The sequence below is a fragment of the Callionymus lyra genome, chromosome 2 (assembly GCF_982586985.1).
Source record: "Callionymus lyra chromosome 2, fCalLyr1.hap1.1, whole genome shotgun sequence".
NCBI classification, from domain to species: Eukaryota; Metazoa; Chordata; class Actinopteri; order Syngnathiformes; family Callionymidae; genus Callionymus; species Callionymus lyra.
The window spans coordinates 28,341,123-28,359,121 of NC_141819.1; the positions used below are offsets into that span (position 1 = coordinate 28,341,123).

Consider the following 17,999-nt stretch of genomic DNA (forward strand, 5'->3'; position numbering starts at 1 on the left):
TGAAAGGCTGCTGGGAAATGGACATGAGCACGAGTAGTCTTGGGTGACCAGAGGGTTGAAAATATAATATGTAAATAAACTTACTTGATTTGATTGATGACACAAAATTAAACCAGGCACCAGCGAAGATAGCAAGCAAGAGGAATGCAGACGGGGTGGAGTGGCTTGATTGAAGATTGAAACCAACATAACAACTGATTAAATGAGTTAAATGAAACGTCCAGATGTAGAAATATGACATTTTATTTAAAAGTTCATGACATGGAAATATATATTAAGCCATTTTGTGATCGATGCTGAAATATTTACAGTGTAAAATAGACACATCTCTGCCATATTAATAGCACAAAACACACACTGTTGCTTTGGAAGGAACCCATTTGTGTACAAAAACATTTGTGTTTGAGATTGTGCCGTTTTCAAAGTTATATAGAGAAAAAAAAAGCAACATTCGACAATTTTAGATTTCTCGCATTGAATTAATTTAAAGCAGAAAAAAAGATAGTTTAGTAGACAAAAGTAGATTTAGCCGATTCAGCTTTTCTGTTGATACTGAGAAGACACGGATTGTGTTTTGTATTTTAACAAAATCTAAAATGTTTGGTGCAGCTTGTCTAGGCACTGCTGTGTGCAACCATCACTCACTGAAGTTCAGTCGTTGATCCGATCATCAGACTCTGCTGCTCTCCCGGTGTCGCTCAGTCTAAAGGCCAGGATGTAGCTGTCAAGCTTCTCCAGGAACTCGCTCGAGTGATGACTTTCTTGATCCAAAAATCTTACGACCACCGACCCCTGTGAGCATCATTATTATTATTTCTTCACTGGAACAAAACCAGTAGACGTACTTGTGGAGAGGTTGAGAGCTTTTCTCCAGCAGCTTCTTCTGGTAAGCTCTGGGCCATATCCAGGTGCAACATTCTCCGGGTCAGGTTTGCCTCACTGCCTTGGAGATCTTCCAGGGACCTGGTTCCCATCATCCTCCCTGTGAAGCAAGTTCATCCATCGCTCAGATTAAACAGATCTAGCCACAGTTTAGTCTCACATTTGGTAACTATGATTGAACAATTCCTAATATGCTCAAGAAGCAGCATTTTGCAGGAGTTACTAGCATAGAGAAGCCAGAAACAGAGACTCAGATTGGAGCTACTGATCTCCCACAGGAAAGTGAGGTAAAATGACGAAGGACTCTCACGTATGTCCTCGCCAGCCTGGTCTGCCCTGTGTCTCTCTGATCGAGCCTTTTTCTGCTGTGGCTCCTGTTGACAAATCCAAAGGTGGGTTGATGAACAACGATGATGATGATGAACAACGATGAGGATGATGATGAAGATGAAGATGAAGAGGGGACAAACCTCCGATAAGTTCTGCTCCAGTCTATGGAGATGATCTCTCAAGTGCTGGTTCTCAGTTTTCAGTGCGCCCAGCTGTTCCTCAATTGACTGAGGAATGAGCGAATAAAACAGGAGGTTGATGGACTTTAAAAGGCTTAGGTACGTACACATGACACAGAGAAGACACTGCATCATGAGACCTCATCGACCCATCACTAGAGATGACTCTGTTACTGGTCTGCTTTCAGCTCGGAGACGTACCTTCCTCATCTGCAGCCGCTCCGCATCTCTACTCTGCTGGGTCTGAGTCTGCTGGGCTCTATACAGCTCCTCTCTGAGCTACAGTTCCAGATTTAGTCAGTGAGACAACCCAGGTACGAACACTTAGAAACACTCGCCTTATTCACTTCTGCAACCAAAGAGTCGTTTTGTTCTCTCGCTTCCTTCAGTAGATCTTTAGTCTTGGAGTGCTCGACCGTCTGTAGCCTGGTCTGATCCAGCCTGAAGAAACAGCACAGCCAGAGAAAACATTTAAAAAGACTTGCATTGTAAGTAAGTAAGTAAGTAATTTTTATTTGTATAGCGCTTTTCCAGACCAGGGTCACAAAGCGCTTAAACAATCAATCAATCAGTCTTATTGGCAAGAATCTGGTGATGTTCATAATCATACTAGCGACGCAATAGGATATATTGCAATACTGTGGGATCAACGATATATTAGTAGTATTGTCCAAGTAACTGACCACATGACTCCAGATATCACCTTTAAAAGCTGCTCGAGTCGACTGTATCCTCTCGTCCTCAGTAATCGCACAGAATGTCATTAAACATTTAGCTACTTGGAACATAATGACTGCTGCTGCCATCTAGTGACCAGAAGTATAATGGCCACACAAAAATTAACAAATTCCATAAATACTTAATACAGAAATTGTGTTTTAAACACACTTACTTGAAAATACTTTCAAAGAGCTATGATCAAATGTAACACAAGATTTAAAAGCTAAACAAAATCGACACAGTGCTGTAGAATATCAAAACAGTACGGTTAAAAAAATATTGCGATATTTAAGTGCATCAATATTTTCTTACATCCTTATGAAAAAGTCTACCAAAAGTTGTACCTGCAGCTTTCTCTCGAATAAGATTTAAACACATCTGGATTATTGAGGTTGACAATGTTGTCAATGATCCCTCGATGATGTCGGTGATTTCAACCGTTCTCTTTTCTGCCAAGATGTCCTATTGTGGTCCATGTGTGCTCACTTTGATTGTGACCTGAAGTGTTTATGGCTGACGACGACCTCATAACTCACTTGTCTCTCAGACGCATTGCTTCTGCCTTCATATCTCTCTCACAAGCCTGAGCACTGTAAACCGTAGCTATAGTCTTCTCTAGCTCGTTCTGGAGGTTATTCACGTCGACCTCTCTAATGCTCTCCAAAGTCCTGTCATAAAAACATACAAAACACCTACAGTCTCAAAAAAACCTGTACATATTGGCAGCTGACAATTTCCAACTGCTCTGATCAATAGTTGTGGTCTACCTCTTCCTTTCGGGGTGATACACTGCCCTCTGGTGTGCAGTTTCAGAATTATATTTAAAAAAATCTGAATTTCATCACTTACCCAATCACTTCCTCTCTAGCCTGCAACTGTTCGACGAGACTGTTGTTCTCTTCCCGCAGCCTCCTCAGCTCGCCATCCGTGTTGCCATATTTTCTTTTTACATCCTTCTCAGCATAGAACAACTGTAAATGGATTGATTCAAAGTATTTTGAGGTTTCATATTTTTACATTTCTGACTGAGTCAACAGTTCTACAAAAACAGTCGACTTGCTACAGTGGATCTCTACATCTCCTCAATAATCTTCATAAACCTGGATAATCAAATAAACACAATGAATTCTTTATAGAAGAAGTGAGATTCTCTCCAGTTGATGTAGCCGTCATTGTGTGTTAAGCTTCTAAGGACAACATATTTTTCAATATTATCGTAAATATTGTTTTCGTCAAACCTCAAGAGGTCTCAGACAGTTCAGCTCCAGCTCTTGAAGGTGCAGGTGGTCCTGAGCGCTCTTCAGTTGAGCCTGCAGTGTCTGCAAATCTGAAGAGTCTTCGAAGTTTGCTCCTTCCTTCTGAAAGGCTTGGCACTGCAACTAAATAAACAGAACATAAGGTTTGAAAAAGGTTTTAATCTTCCTTAAATGTGTAGAACTATAACGTGGTTCAAGTTTTCTTTACGTTGACTTGCTTGAGCTTGTCCATCAAACATTTGTTCTGGGCATCTATTGCTTTCTGTTGGATCTCGTATTTAGAGCACAGCTGCTTATATCCCTATGAAAACAGAGCAGAGCTTAAACTGTCACTTATGTTCAGGTAAGATCCCGCCATTGTGGATGAAAGGATGAATAGGCACCTCAATATTTTGTTTGAGCTCGGCTACTTCAGGAGTCTCTCTGCTCTGGGCTCCAGACGGTTTATTCTGAAGCCTCTGGTAACTTTTCCTTAATGTATCCAACTGGAGGAGAAAAAAACATTGATTATTATTAGTGTTACAACAATGGCAGACTTGATACAAATCATTTAGAAGTTGTGACGGTAAAATTTAAGTTCTTATCAAGTGATCGAGATGCCAACAAATACTAAAATCAAATGCATGGAAAATTCTCAATGCAATTACCAAAAACGCATCAACGTGCATAACAATTTTGTTTACTTGTCTCACCTCAGTGTTGGCATCATGCAATAGTTGTTCATATCCATTAACCATTTCCTGTTGACCTGCCTTTATTTCATCCACCTGCTTACCGAGTAATTTAACCTGGGATACAGAGATGTGACATCATTTCAGAAAGTTCACAACAGTAAGTAAGAAATGTATATTTATAGAGCACTTTTCCAGACCAGGGTCACAAAGCGCTTAAACAATCAAAACAATACTCAATAAAATATATACTTAAAAGGTCAAGACAACACCGAGAACAACACAGGAGTTCAAGAAAATCAGGGAAAAGCCTCCACAAATAAAAATGTATTTTTTTCTATGTTTATATTAAAACATAAGAAAAACCCTGAATATATTGTTAAACATTAATTAAATAACTTTCCTAGAATAGAAGTTTTGAACCCAAGGAAAGAAGGATCAAGACTAACAAAAATAAACAGATTTGTACAACAATGAGACTTGAGAAGAGGAAGCTTTATTCCTGTAAAGTACCTCCAGACCCCTGCTTCGATAGCGGTCTTTGGAAGCACGAAGCTGCTCCTCTGTGTTCCTGAGGCGAGTCTTCAGGGCGAGCATCTCCTCCTGCCATGCTTTCATCTGCTCCTCCATCATGATGTTGATCTGTCTCATGAACTCCTGCAGCTCAGGCTGGCAGGACGACAGCACGGAGCTGAGGACAGCGAGAGATGTTTACTGAGAGAAGATAACTTCATAGAAATCCTACTTCACGTTACCTCAGATCCGAATTCATCAAGTTGTCGAAAGGCGTCCCCATCTCTTCACAAGTTTAACTTATTTGTTTTCTTTAAGGATTGTTTTCCTCACTCAGATCCTTAACCAGCGTCAGTTAACTTTACAACCGTTAACTAGCTCTTCAGCTAGTAACATAGATACGGTTACATTTCTTAGGAAATGCAATAATAAACACGCTTTAAGATGTTTTCGCCGCTTAAAATAAATAATATATATTTAATTTAAAAACGTAATTTTCTCTGAATAGCTACAACATTCGTTCCGAAACTTCCGCGCATCATATTTAATCCTGTCTGACTTCTTCGCCGTGTTTTTTTCACCCTTCACTGCTGCCACCTACCAGCCGAGCACGGCACTGCAGCTTTTGTTTTACACATTTTCGACAGCTTTATTTGTTGTTGATATTAAAAAAAAAGTTTTAAGTAACCGGGTTTAGTGTAACACGTTGTTACAACGCAATAATAGTAAATAGAATTATAGAAATAAAAAAATGTATACAGCAGTAAAATAAAATAGGCATAGAAGTAGAAATAAGTAAGACACTGCCAACGCAACCAAAGCATTATTCCACTATGAACATTTAAAAAAAAGAAGTGTTGTTGCTAGAAGGTTAAGCTAATAATGCGCATTGTAAAGTTTTCGCTTTTGTTTTGAATCACGAATTCTCTTTTTTTGATTGGTTGATCATCCTTTAAAAAGACACATAGACGGTTATTAACAAAATAATGAATTGCATTGATACAGTTATTTCATTTATTATACAGTTTTTATTTTATTTGTTTGATGTTTTTTTGTGTTTTTTAATATGATCACTGTATGTGATAATATTATCTCTATACTAGTTTCTGTGAACTGCTGTCACTACTCCAAGAATAAAAGTATATAAATAAATGAATTGCTCCTAGAGATGTTTTCATGTTGTGTCGACTATATGAAGCAATATCAGCCGTGTGTCCGGGGCCTTCTGCAGCTATCAAGGGGCCCCGTGTAGGGATTTCACGCTGCAAATCCATTGTTCTGTCGTTGATATGGACCAATGTCCGCCGTCTCTCGGGCCCCCCTTGTTCACGGCCAGTGCCTGGGCTGTCTGGTCTGACCACAGCACACGAGTTGAAGTTAATCATCCACTTGCATCATGACTGGAAGAGCTGTGTTGTTGATCCTGCTGCTGGTCTGTGTGGCAACAGGTAAATGGACTTTTATTTTCAAATACATCTTGCCCATCATGCTCTTGTGGCAACATAATATAATATATATGTAACAGATAAATTAATTTGTTGTTTTTGGCAATTACACATTTTTTTTAGGAACGTATCGGTTTGTATAATGTTGCCCACTTGATTGACAGCTATGATTGTGTGTGATAGCTCTGGTAAACACACACCTCACTTATTTTCTCTCATTCAATCCAACAGAGGCCTCGGTGGTAGGTGGCCTGGAGAGAGCGGTGAGTGTGAACATGACATAAACAGAAAGTGATCCGTGATGTTGAATATCACTTTTGAGCGGCAGGCCATTTGTCCGGATACAGCGGAGATCCTGGCGTGCCCGATGAACTACGTTCCTGTCTGTGGCAGCGATTTCGTCACTTATTCCAATGAGTGTGCTCTGTGTGTGGCAAGACAGTGAGTACACACAGCTGCAGGTTCCCACAGATCATTTCTATGTAATCTCCTTTGGCAAACACGGGACTGACCAAAGAAAAAAGCTTAGAGGCGCGAAAAGTTGCCAGATTTTTATTGATCATAACCAGAGCTTGAAACTATGAGCACAGAAATAGTTGCTGTAGTCCTTGTTAATGTGATGTTTGTTCTGCCTCCAGGGTGAAGAAAAAGGATATTCAAGTGTTGAGAGATGGAAACTGCTGAACGCTCCTTCATTTTCAAGCTGCTCACTAATTTGACATTGTCTCATCCAGGTGAAGAATAAAGTCATTCTCAGCATCAGTGTGTGAGCTTCTTCTGAAACACTGTCAAACCACATGTACATCATGTAAACAGTAATTAGTCATTTTAGGATTTATCTTCAGTCTTGGAAACCCTTCCAGAAATGTAGAAAATTGAAATTTACAGACTTGTTAAAAAAGTAAACTTACAAACTGCATTGAATTGTGAATAAATGTTGCACATACCAGCCCGCGTAGATTGTCTTCTGTAAATTGGAGATTACATAATGAAGACACAGAACCAAAGAGAGTTCATATCAGGATAATAACATGTTAATAATTAAACGTCTAGTCATCTCTGTAACGTGTCATAATGAATATACTTGTGTGTTTCTGCCATTGTGTTCATCTTCTCTCTACATCCAAATCAATGCATTCTTTAGTAAAACTTTACCAACATCTTTAATGGTGTTTACCATTTCAAAGTACATCGATGTCAACAGTTAACAGTTGTGTTTATCTCATGCTATTCGAGCGCGTAACATCCGAAGCCCAGTTCATTCAAAAGGTCAAACGATCGTTTACTGTCGACCACTCTAAATACGAGTGACGTCATCCAGCTGTTCCTTCGTAAAGAATTTTCCTTTTTTTTTTTGGAGGGGTAGTTGAATGTGAGCAATGCTGCCACCTAGCGATAGGTAGGTTGCATGACATCAAGATGGCGTCATGGACGAGCTTACCGCTAATATGAGCTAAAGGTATCATTAACTTGTAACTTTACGGTCTAAAGTTTTAAAAGGAGATCTATATATATATATATATATAGCTTATATAAGTTAGTAGTGGACGGATGTGGTGATATCGACCTGATAGCCGCTCCGGATATAAACTATCTATGGCGTCATCAAGCCTCCACGTATGTAAGAACGGTTGTGACGTCACAACATGCGTACTCTAGTTTAAATAAACGAATCTATCTTTCGAAAATGATCTGCGTCTTCGGTGTCAACTATTTATAGGCTGTGCTTCAGCCCAATGGAAGCACGTGGCTCGTTGGTCTAGGGGTATGATTCTCGCTTCGGGTGCGAGAGGTCCCGGGTTCAAATCCCGGACGAGCCCATTTTTTTTGTAAAAACTATTTATTCAGCAGAACGTCTTTCTTTTGAACCGCACGAGAGCCGTAAACCCGCAACACGTGTTTTTACTGATAATCAAGCAGCTCTAAACTCACTATACAGGGAAACTATTCAATTATACAACATTACGTCACTATCTAGAAAGTACCCTTTAGATCAGGCTGCTGTCATCGAGGGATTCATGTCCAACGTATGGACGAGACACGTGTAAGAACTAAAAGGCTTGTTGAAAGAGTGATGTGCATGGCTCGTTGGTCTAGGGGTATGATTCTCGCTTTGGGTGCGAGAGGTCCCGGGTTCAAATCCCGGACGAGCCCACCCTTTTGATACGTTACGTTTCTTTTGCTAATAGAATTAGTTAAAAGAATGAACTCAACTACATTAATTATTGTTTTCTCCGAATTTACATTATATTCCATGCATAATTGTTACATATATATTTTATTTTTATTTTTTATTTATAACAAATGAAGTACACAGAATAATCTGAACCTGCAACAACCAGGTTACAAAAGAAAACAAAGATGAAATAAAGAAAAGACAGCTGCCACACAAAATGTCCATAGAATGTGCATATAGTCCAACAGAGGGTCCATAGATCCTTAATGTCCTGTCCTGAAAGGAACCCAGATCTGTCGGTATTTACCTCCATTACCAGAAAGAAAGAATCTAATCTCCTCCAGATAAAAGCATGAAGCCATGTCGTTTCATCCATATATGATGGAGGAGGAATTGATATCCGTTTCCACAAAATTACCCTTTTCACTACAACCAGACCACAGGCCAGGATCTGCTGAAATGCTTTATGAAGCTTTTTTTGTATCGTTGGAACAATAATGACCAAAGATCCATCTGGTACCAGAAGGAGGTGAGAATTATAGAAAACCAAAAACAAACGAGCAAGATAACATCACCTTGTTCACATTTCACGCATCATTTTGAAACATTAAAAGCAAATACAAAATAGTTGTGCGACTAAATCTTTTAGTAAATAAATGATGCTCCAGAAAGAGCAACAATAACAGGAACAGCCGTCAATAAATGAACATGTTGACGCTGAAACATCCAAATATCATTACTGATACAAAAGTTTTCACTGACAGAAAATATTCAAAAAAGTCATCCATGGTTTGAGACTTCCTCTCTGTGAACCCATACATTCAAAGTACATCTGGACCCAACACAGGACCTGGCAGACTCCTGCGCTTCACCCACTTGTTCAGACCTCCAGGCTGAAGTTGTCCTTGACCTCCAAGGGGAGCATGTCGAAGAGATGCTCCTCTACGACGAGGCCGCTCCGGCGCAGGAGGCTGCACTCGCCGATCTGTGGCGGCAGGCAATTGAGGCAGTTGCCCTTGAGCTCCAGATGCGTCAGGTGCACCAACTGACCGACGGCGTCGGGAATAGAGGCGATCAGGTTGTAGCCCAGGTACAGAGCCTTCAGCTTGAGGCACGTGAACAGTTGCTGCGGGACACATTTGACTTTGTTGCTGGTGATCGCAAAGTGCTGGAGGTTCTGAAGGAAGCCCACCTCCAGGGGGATGTCGATGATGGAGTTGTTGCTCACATCCAGGTACCTCAAATTGGGAAGATGGAACAACGAAGGTGGCAGCGACTCCAGCTGGTTGTGGGAAAGAAACAGCGACTCCAGGTTCTTGACTTGACTGATGGACGAGGGGATGGAGACGATGCTGTTGTGCCACAGTTTGAGACACGTCAGATTTTTCAGGTGCTGCAAGCTCATGATCTCCTCGATGCTGCGAATGTAGTTGGATTTCAGATCGATCTCCTGGAGGCTGTTCAAGCTGAAGATGGCATGAGGAATCCGCTCCAGAGCGCAATTTTGGATCTCTAGCTCGGTGAGGTTCATCATCTTCTTCAGCGTGTTCAGGACCAAAAGTTTGGTGCCGTCGTTGTGGAGGACCAGCTTGGTGAGGTGCGGCGCCAGCTCTGTGATGTTGGTGGGGATCTTGGTTAGGTTGCTTTTGAGCTGAAGAACCTTCAGGTGCCTGAGGTCTCTGACGGACTCTAACCCGATCATCTTGTTGTTTTCAGAGTTCAGGTTGCCTACCAAGTACAACTCCCTCAGATTCTTCAGCAGATACACCCAGCTGGGAATCTCCGCGACGTCTTTGAACTCCACATGGATGCACTGCAGATTATCGCGAAGGTAACTAAAGGCTAGTTGCTCCACCTTGGCGGGGCAGTAGCTCAGGTGAAGCTCCTGGAGGTTTGTCATTTGAGAAATCTTGGCCGTTAGCCGAGCCTCCGGGATGGAATCCAGCTTCAGGACTTCCAGGTCCGACAGGTTGAACACGGAATCCGGCACACCAGGCAGGTTTTGGAGCATGAGCTCCAGCTTGTCTTGAGGGTTGCGTTTCATATGACTTGTCCGCAGCTTCTCAACCGTCCACTCGTGGTTCAGGCCGATCAGTCGCAGCTTGTTCTCGCTGAGTTCCGAGAGGAAGACAGCGAAGCGCTTCGAGTACAGTTGATCGTACTGATCCACCATGTGCAGCAGGAAAGCAAAGTCGTTCTTCACGTCGGGTATGTCGCTGAAACGGCTCTCCTCGCGGAACTTTTCGAAGGAATACTCCTTCAGGGATATTCGGAACACCCAGAAGAGCGAGTAGACGCAGATGACTCCATAGACGCTGATGACGCTGATGTAGCAGATCAGCAGCTTCTTCAGCATGAACGCCAGGTTGTGGGTACACTGGAACTTAACATATCCAGTCAGGTGCTTGATGGCGGGCTCGCACAGGTGCTCAAAGTCCACCAGCGCCACGATGGGCATGGTGTAGCCGAGGACCAGAATGAACGTGACGGTCTTCATGACGGTCTGGATGACGTAGAGCTTGTAGATTAAGTCACTGTCTTCCACGTGGGTGCGAAACTTTCTCACCTTTTCAAAAAGGGCCTTTGCCTGCTCGTCGTCCTTCTTGTCCAGTTTGGTCATGGAGGCGGTTTCACTCACCAGTCTCTCCGTGGAGAAGGTGATGCTTGACTTCGTCATCTGGGCCGTCTGGTTCTGGGTCCCACCCTCGTTGTTGTTGGACAGATGCTTCAGGAGAGTGGAGGCCCCCGTCAACTTCTGCTTGTTCTCCTCAGAATCCTCGCAGGCGGTCTCAGACAGAACCTTAGTGGTCCAGGGCGATTCAAAACATTTCCCAAGAATAGAGACAAAGTGCTCAATTTTTGAACTGGTGTTCGGGTACTTGAACCAAAAGTTCCCGCTGACCATCAGCACGATGGTGTGAATCAGAGCGAGGTAGGGGAAATACTTGGAGTACCAGGGTAGAGCCACGTGGTAACACATCTGATTGACGAAGACGTACTGCTGGAAGTCCAAATCTGTTTTGAGTCCGAACTGGGTTTCTTTCTTGATCTTTTTGGAACCAGTGGCAGGAAGTGACGTCAAGACGCTCTCCTGAGGCCACACGGCCACAATGTTAGTCGCCCGATCTCCCATCTCATTCTCCTGATACGAGACGCCATCTGGAGCGTTATCCGCTCGAGCGGCGGAGAGTTTATCCACGTGTGCAACAGCTTGATCCAAAATGGGAAGACACACCACCTCGTCCTTGACCAGCTGCATGGTTCCAGCAAAGATGGACATCATGAGCATGACGATACCCAGATAGTCCATGAAGACGTCCCACCATGGTTTGAGTCTCCGGTAAGACGGCGCGATGTCATTTAACGACGCGACTTCGGTCAGAGTGAACATTCCTACGGTCGATGCTGTAGCTTAACATTTACGATCCTATATTTGGACGTGTCGACGAGACAGTTTGGACATCACCACATCCTCTCAATGGTGTCTCTCAACTGACACGTTAAACCTTTTTGGATGATTAAATAATACAACCGAGTGTTGTGACCTGATTAAAGAGCAAGTGTACGACAACATATCAAAACTGGTTACAATTCATGTAACATAGCGAGAGATTAAAGGAATCATAGCCAAAGAACCGAGTAAAAAGACTTTGAATTATCTTGATGGATAAAACCAAGAAGACTTTGTTGATATCAAGCTTAAACTAATGCCTTATTGTTTGAAGTTCAACACTTTCACACTGACCTTCGTTTCACCTCCAGCTGTTTCCGTGTGAACGTCTTCCCTCACATTTGAATCTCTGGTCTCCGTTATAATAAAGTGAAAATCGTGTCAAAATTAATTGTCAATTAAAGCAGCGCTACGTGAATTTTTTTAATGTATTTGTATTTTCCGTGATGGTTTGTTAAACTAGATACAACAGTAGAATGGTACAGTACATATGCAGTGGTGGAGGTCGTTCACCTTTACCCAGAGACAAAACAAGGGATACCTCAATCACATTTGTTTTGGGCCTTCAGGTCACCTTGACCCAGTGATCACACAAGGGTTAGGAAGATATATACATTTTTGTTTGTAGTAGCAACGTCATAGAAATGAGGAAAGGGCTAATGAATGTGTATTATGGTTGGTACAGGATAATAGTTTTTGTACCCCAGGGCAAGCTAAGAGGAAAATTTGTATTTCGATATATATCTAGTGACAGGAGTGTGGATACAAAACATCATAATATTTTTCTGACTATTACTGTATCGATATTCATCAACACTGTTATTGATAAAAGAAAAAAGTTTAATTTTTGGTTTCAAATCATACTTTATTTTAGGTTTTATATTTCCAGAAAGTGTGTATAAAATAAAAATTCAAATTTCCTTTATTACAATTGACATGCAAATATTGACACCACTTTTTAACGGTTTATGCCGACTTTAAACTTCCTGCCGCTAGATGGCATCAGTCATTATGTCCTTCATAGCTCAAGGGACAAGGAAATCCCACAAGATACCGGCAATGACTGAGGACAAGAGGATACATTAGACTTCCAGCAGATTTTTAGAGCTTATGTTTGGAAATATTTTGGTTTTAAAACTAATGAAATCCGTAAATAACACAAGAACACGGGCAATACTACAAACATATTGTTGTTAGTATCAAAGTATATCGTATCGTTGACTGTGTATCGTCAGAATCTTGCCAATACACATCACAGACAATAACAACAACAGCCACCAAGTGTTGGGGAGTAAAGACACAGACACACTCTTGCTAATAAGACATCTTTAATAATCCGTTGGACATGCTTGATCTCCATACAGTGTCAATGTAGATTTACAGAACACTCACCCACAGAAGGGACTGAACCTGCTCCACAACCCGCCAGGAACAAGTCACATTGCTATGGAATGTTAACATCGGACTTTAGGGTAATGTGTGAAATACCATTTTTACATTTACGGTACATTTAAAACAAAAGTATTACAGATTATTAAATAAAAATATAGATCAGTGCATTCAATTTGAAGAAATAAAGACTAAGGGAAGGCATAAGGAGACTGGCAGGAAGTAGAAATCTTGATATATTGACTCGCTAGTTTTGACGTGTGTTGGTGTGTCAGTCGACGATAATAGCTCTCTGGGAGATGAAGGAGAAAGTGCGATCAAACTAGCGCCAACAGCAGCAGGACATAACCTCACGTCAGTGTCCAGACACAATAAAAAGCTTGTGTGTAGACATTCGTGTGCAACAAATGAGACGTTTCTGTCGAGCTCACGCGACAACACAAGAACATGGCTAAAGGTGCTACTATTGGTTAACTAACGACTGTACAAAGTGCATCTAGTTTACAAAGTGTGAACGTCGTCCGGTGGAACACGGGTCAGAACCTGATGCATTTCATTCTGGATGTGCTGACTTGAAAAACGCTGACACGACACGAACTTGTCTGCCACATTCAAAAGCCTAAAGAAAACATGTTTTTTTTTAATGAGCGTTTGTTCTATTCACGACGACGGAGCTGCTCTCTAGTCGACTCCGGGATATGAAGTTTATCACTCTTTCAAGACATGTGTCAAGTCTTTTTCTCCACCTCTGAGAAACGATCAACAGCTCTGTGAAAGATTCTTTCCCTAGTTGGGAAAACTTACCTACAGATTTAAGAACCTTCAACTTTGATGCGAGTGATGGCGGAAACTTTTTAAAAAATGGCCGCAATAAAAGTGATCTCCTTTAAAAACATTTATTCATTTTTGTACCACTGACCTACTTATCGGGGTCTCGGGGGGGCTGGAAACGAGAGTCCTGACACCCACACACACACACACACACACACATACCTAATTTAAGGTACTCAATCAACCTTTGTATGTTATTAGACTGTGGGAGGAAACCAGAGTGCCCGGAGTAAACCCATGCTAGCACTGGTACGACATACAAACTCCAAGTACAATAAATACAAGAACTAATTCTTAAATAATTTTGGGATTCTCTTGGTTGGAGTTTGAAAAACGGGGCGCACACACACACACACACACGATACTCCACATGAAGTTTTTTTGGCAGTTTTAAAAAACGAATAGACCACACAACTTCATAACCAGATTGACACGTTGCTAGTTCAAATGTTTGTCCAATAGTCAGGTGGTTCTCTACAGCAGGAGTCAGGAGGCGACATACGGAGGGTGGAGTGAGGAGGTGGAGGAGGAGACATTAACACGAGCAGCCTCCTTCAGTGTTCTGAGGCTCCTGGGCTTTGTCCAGCTTGATGTCGATCACTGCAGGAGAACGTTAAGAAAAACATTTCATGAATGAAACAATCATCGTGAGAAAGGGATTTAAAGTAAAAATCTAAAAAGCATTCCATTGACGTACATTAGGGACGACAGTTATCGACGATCGAAGGAGTAATTGTGTAAGAGCCATTTTTGTCAGGACACAGAAATACATGGTTGGATTTATACACGAGTCTGCACTACGTAGCAATAGAAGAAGGTGGAGAAGAAGAAAAATAATATTTAAACCATTTATGTGGCCTCTATGTTATTGTATTGTGGCACCCTTATATACATTATAGAATTAAATAATAACGAATTTAGAACATTTATTTTTTAACAATTAAAATTAGAACCCCAAACTCTATGTGCAAAATTAAATCAATTAATAATAAAAATATTAATTATTATTATTTCAATTTCATACATACATATCAATAAAAAATATTTATTTAAATGATTCAATTTCAATCTTTCAATATAGATTCAAAGATTATTCAGTGCTTAAATATTTGAAATGTTAAATTTAATATTCTGATATCACAGTTCTACTTCCATACACCGTATGTTTTGTTGCACCGCTGCAGACATACGCAGCATCACCATGAACCAGCGGAGAGTGTAATTCTCCTGCGCTGCACCGGATCACCGACTCTCTGCAGCAGCGTGACTGACTGACAGCTGTAGGTGGCGCTTTTGTCAAAGCAGAGAGGCAGCTGGTACCAGTCTGTCACCCTTTTTTTTAATTAAATCCTCTCTGCTTTAACTCCTCGCCTTGACTTGTGCGTCAACATTGACAAGGATACTGCCTTCTTTCCCGGTTTCCTGCATACTCTCCATCCCCGGCAGAGCCGCCGCCACACGTCGGAAGAGCTTTCAGGAAAGAGAAGAAACGTCAGTTTCAACGCCGCGGTGCATCTTCTGTGGCTGATCCTCACCTGCTTGACGTTGTACCCCGTCTTGGCGCTGGTCTCTATGAACATGACACTCAGCTCTTTGGCCCTTTGTTCGCCTTCTTCGATGGTGATCTGTCTGTGGGGAGACCGTGGACAACCATCAGTGGCTTGAGGAGAACACGGGCTCCACAGGTGACTCTGAGCCGTTGAGGGCGCTCCAGAGTCACTTTTTAATCAGCGTTAACGACTGAAGGATGGTCCGGCGAGACCTTCTCTAACAGCCGATGTGTTCTGACATTTTAATAAACGTGCTGCCGTGTGTTTGTCTCTGGCTGGTTTGTCATCTGTGTGTGTGTGTGAACACACTCCTGGATCTGTGGACTCCACACAGAGAAGCATGTTTAATTAGAGCACTAATTAAAATCCACCTGCCGCTGGACAATCTCAATTGAATTTCCCTTATTATCACATCAGACTCCAGGAAACACATTTGACGTTGTTTACTGGCTCGAGAAATGTTGCCTCACGCTGACACGCCAGGAGAACTGTTTCTGGAGTTCTAGCGAAACGTAGAGCAACAGATGAAGTGAAAGGAAGTTAAAAAGAGTATAGAAAATGAGAGGAAGGCTGGGATAGTGGTGCACGGTAACACGATATCGTTGTATTTGCTGTTAAAATGGCAAAAATAAAAACATATTCTCTGTCTAGAAGTTTGACCTTTAAATGTTAGATCTTCACTTGCAGAAAAAGTTAAGAGAGAAACGTTTTAAGCCGACAGAAACTTTTGACTGCACTGCAGAGACTTTTAAGATATTACATAAAAATGAAATGTCTGACTTTAAACACGAATACCTGAGGTAATGTCAGCGAACTTAAAGGTACTTTTATGATATTCAGCACTTGATCCATCCACCCCTACATCCTTCCTTCCACCGACCCATTCAACAATCCATCCATCCATCCATCACCATTACACATAGAAAGTAAGTAAGTATGTAATTTATATTTATATAGCGCTTTTCTAGACCAGGGTCACAAAGCGCTTAAACAATAAAAAAAAAATACTCAAAAAATATAAACTTAAAAGATCAAGATAACACAGAGAAAAAACACAGGTGTCCCAGATAATCAGGGAAAAGCCTGCACGAATTAGAAAGTCTTAAGGTGTTTCTTTAAGGAGTCAGTAGATCAAACGCAAAGAGAGAGGAAGATCGTTCCAAAGCTAAGGAGCAACAGCCTGGAAGGATTCCTCTCCTCTGGTCCTGAACCGTGTGCGAGGAACCATCAGTAGATTCTGATCCACAGACCTCAGAGCCCGAGCTGGGGTGTAAGGCTGGATCAGATCACTGATGTAAGGAGGAGCCTGACTATGAATAGATCTGAAAGTAAGAACCAGAATTTTAAAATTGATCCTGAAAGAAACTGGAAGCCAGTGAAGAGTTTCAAGGACCGGAGAAATGTAAGTTCTTCTACTAGAGCGGCTCAGAATTCTCGCTGCAGAGTTCTGAAGCAACTGCAGGCGAGACAGATCCTTCTTGTTTAGACACAAAAACAAACTGTTACAATAGTCCAGACGAGAAGACACAAATGCATGGATAAGAAGCTCTAGATCATGCTGTGACAACATTTTCCTAAGTTTAGAGATTTTTCTCAGTTGAAGGAAACAGAGAATAGACAAAAAAACAGTTAGGCCTGTATCATGATACTGTGTCTTCGTTTTAAAAGGCCACTCTCTGCTTTATGTAGTGCCATCTAGTGGTCTTTAAAAATCTTCACCACAAAGCTATTGAGGCCTCATCAATAAGTCAGTACTTAAAACTCTTTCTTGTTCCGTGAAAAAGCACCAACTCAATTCTGTGACAGTCAAAACCATCTTAAAAAGTAATTCAAGTAATTCATGATTACACTTCCTCTTCATGGCATGTGTTTTAAGCTATATGACTTTATCTTTAAAAAGAACATATGTTTTGGCCAATGTTTCAGTGGCAGATACATTTGTTATTAAATCTTAAAGTAAATGATCACCTTTAAATTTGCCCTTTTTAAAGAAGGAGAGAACACATTGTTAAAATGTTGAATATTGAAGCAAAGAAAGCAGAAAACTCAAGAGTACATACACAATAGTAATGAAACTCTCTGCACACTAGTGACTTTGATGCCTTTATATACCGTAGGACAAAAGCTTTTGTCTGCAGTTATGGCAGCAATAACCTTCTTATTGATAGATTCTGTGAGATTCATCCGGAAAAGTGCTGCCATCAGCAGTTTCCCGGTGCGTCTGTTAAAAGAGAGGACTCTGATGGAAGTGTTCCTGTGGGAGTTCCCTTCCGCAGTTCAGAGCAAAAATCTTGACATATCGTATGTGACGAGAATGTTGCTGTGACTGCACCACCACCGACTGTTGGGATAACAATGGAACAGTTGAAAATGTCGAGCACATTTCATAAAAAAAGGATGGTAGTGGGAGAGAGGGATAACTGATGATGCTGACGGTGATTGTCTGAACACTGTCATCAGTGAGCAGAGAAGCAAATGGAGCACGAATGCTCCTCCCATGATGCAACACTAATAGACTCAGAGACTCATTCATTCTTTGTGCCATTAGATTGTATAATTCTGAGTTTGGGGGCAGGAGTGGCCTCCAGAGGGATTAATAAAGTTTT

At 41.4% G+C, this 17,999-nt stretch overlaps 4 protein-coding genes and 2 non-coding genes across 9 annotated transcripts in view; 3 read left to right on the top strand and 3 right to left on the bottom strand.

Moving 5' to 3' along the window:
• Positions 1-227: 227 nt before the first annotated feature.
• Positions 228-5,104, bottom strand: cep63 (centrosomal protein 63). Of its 2 annotated transcripts, XM_087784460.1 has the most exons (14): positions 4,794-5,104; positions 4,552-4,729; positions 4,060-4,155; positions 3,751-3,852; positions 3,576-3,668; positions 3,350-3,490; positions 2,961-3,082; positions 2,648-2,779; positions 1,730-1,832; positions 1,593-1,670; positions 1,353-1,439; positions 1,193-1,256; positions 846-982; positions 228-792 (listed from the first exon to the last, which is right to left on the bottom strand). In XM_087784460.1, the coding sequence occupies exons 1-14, from the start codon at positions 4,832-4,834 to the stop codon at positions 652-654; spliced, it is 1,515 nt and encodes a 504-aa protein (XP_087640586.1). In that variant the 5' UTR covers positions 4,835-5,104; the 3' UTR covers positions 228-651. The 2 variants fall into 2 exon arrangements, with proteins under 2 accessions (XP_087640586.1, XP_087640587.1); XM_087784461.1 differs by lacking the exon at positions 2,648-2,779.
• Positions 5,105-5,939: 835 nt separating this feature from the next.
• Positions 5,940-6,758, top strand: LOC148086373 (putative pancreatic secretory proteinase inhibitor). The gene is made up of 4 exons (XM_087782909.1): positions 5,940-5,999; positions 6,228-6,259; positions 6,325-6,437; positions 6,635-6,758. The coding sequence occupies exons 1-4, from the start codon at positions 5,948-5,950 to the stop codon at positions 6,678-6,680; spliced, it is 243 nt and encodes an 80-aa protein (XP_087639035.1). The 5' UTR covers positions 5,940-5,947; the 3' UTR covers positions 6,681-6,758.
• Positions 6,759-7,744: 986 nt separating this feature from the next.
• On the top strand, positions 7,745-7,816 carry trnap-cgg (transfer RNA proline (anticodon CGG)). Its single transcript has one exon. It is a non-coding gene; the product is annotated as a tRNA-Pro (tRNA).
• Positions 7,817-8,078: 262 nt separating this feature from the next.
• On the top strand, positions 8,079-8,150 carry trnap-ugg (transfer RNA proline (anticodon UGG)). The gene has a single exon. It is a non-coding gene; the product is annotated as a tRNA-Pro (tRNA).
• Positions 8,151-8,352: 202 nt separating this feature from the next.
• LOC148086376 (volume-regulated anion channel subunit LRRC8D-like) lies at positions 8,353-11,687 on the bottom strand. Its single transcript, XM_087784459.1, has one exon. It carries the CDS (start codon positions 11,561-11,563, stop codon positions 9,053-9,055), a length of 2,511 nt encoding a protein of 836 aa, XP_087640585.1. The 5' UTR covers positions 11,564-11,687; the 3' UTR covers positions 8,353-9,052.
• Positions 11,688-12,932: 1,245 nt separating this feature from the next.
• Positions 12,933-17,999, bottom strand: part of rab6ba (RAB6B, member RAS oncogene family a) — a 29,904-nt gene continuing 24,837 nt past the window's right edge. For 2 of the 3 annotated variants that reach the window (XM_087784464.1, XM_087784462.1), the window contains exons 6-8: positions 15,379-15,472; positions 15,247-15,313; positions 12,933-14,443 (exon numbers count right to left, since the gene is read on the bottom strand). In XM_087784464.1, the coding sequence (XP_087640590.1) occupies positions 14,379-14,443; positions 15,247-15,313; positions 15,379-15,472 (226 nt within the window). In that variant the 3' untranslated portion in view covers positions 12,933-14,378. The remainder of the gene's footprint in view (positions 14,444-15,246; positions 15,314-15,378; positions 15,473-17,999) is intronic. The other variant, XM_087784463.1, reaches the window with a different exon arrangement.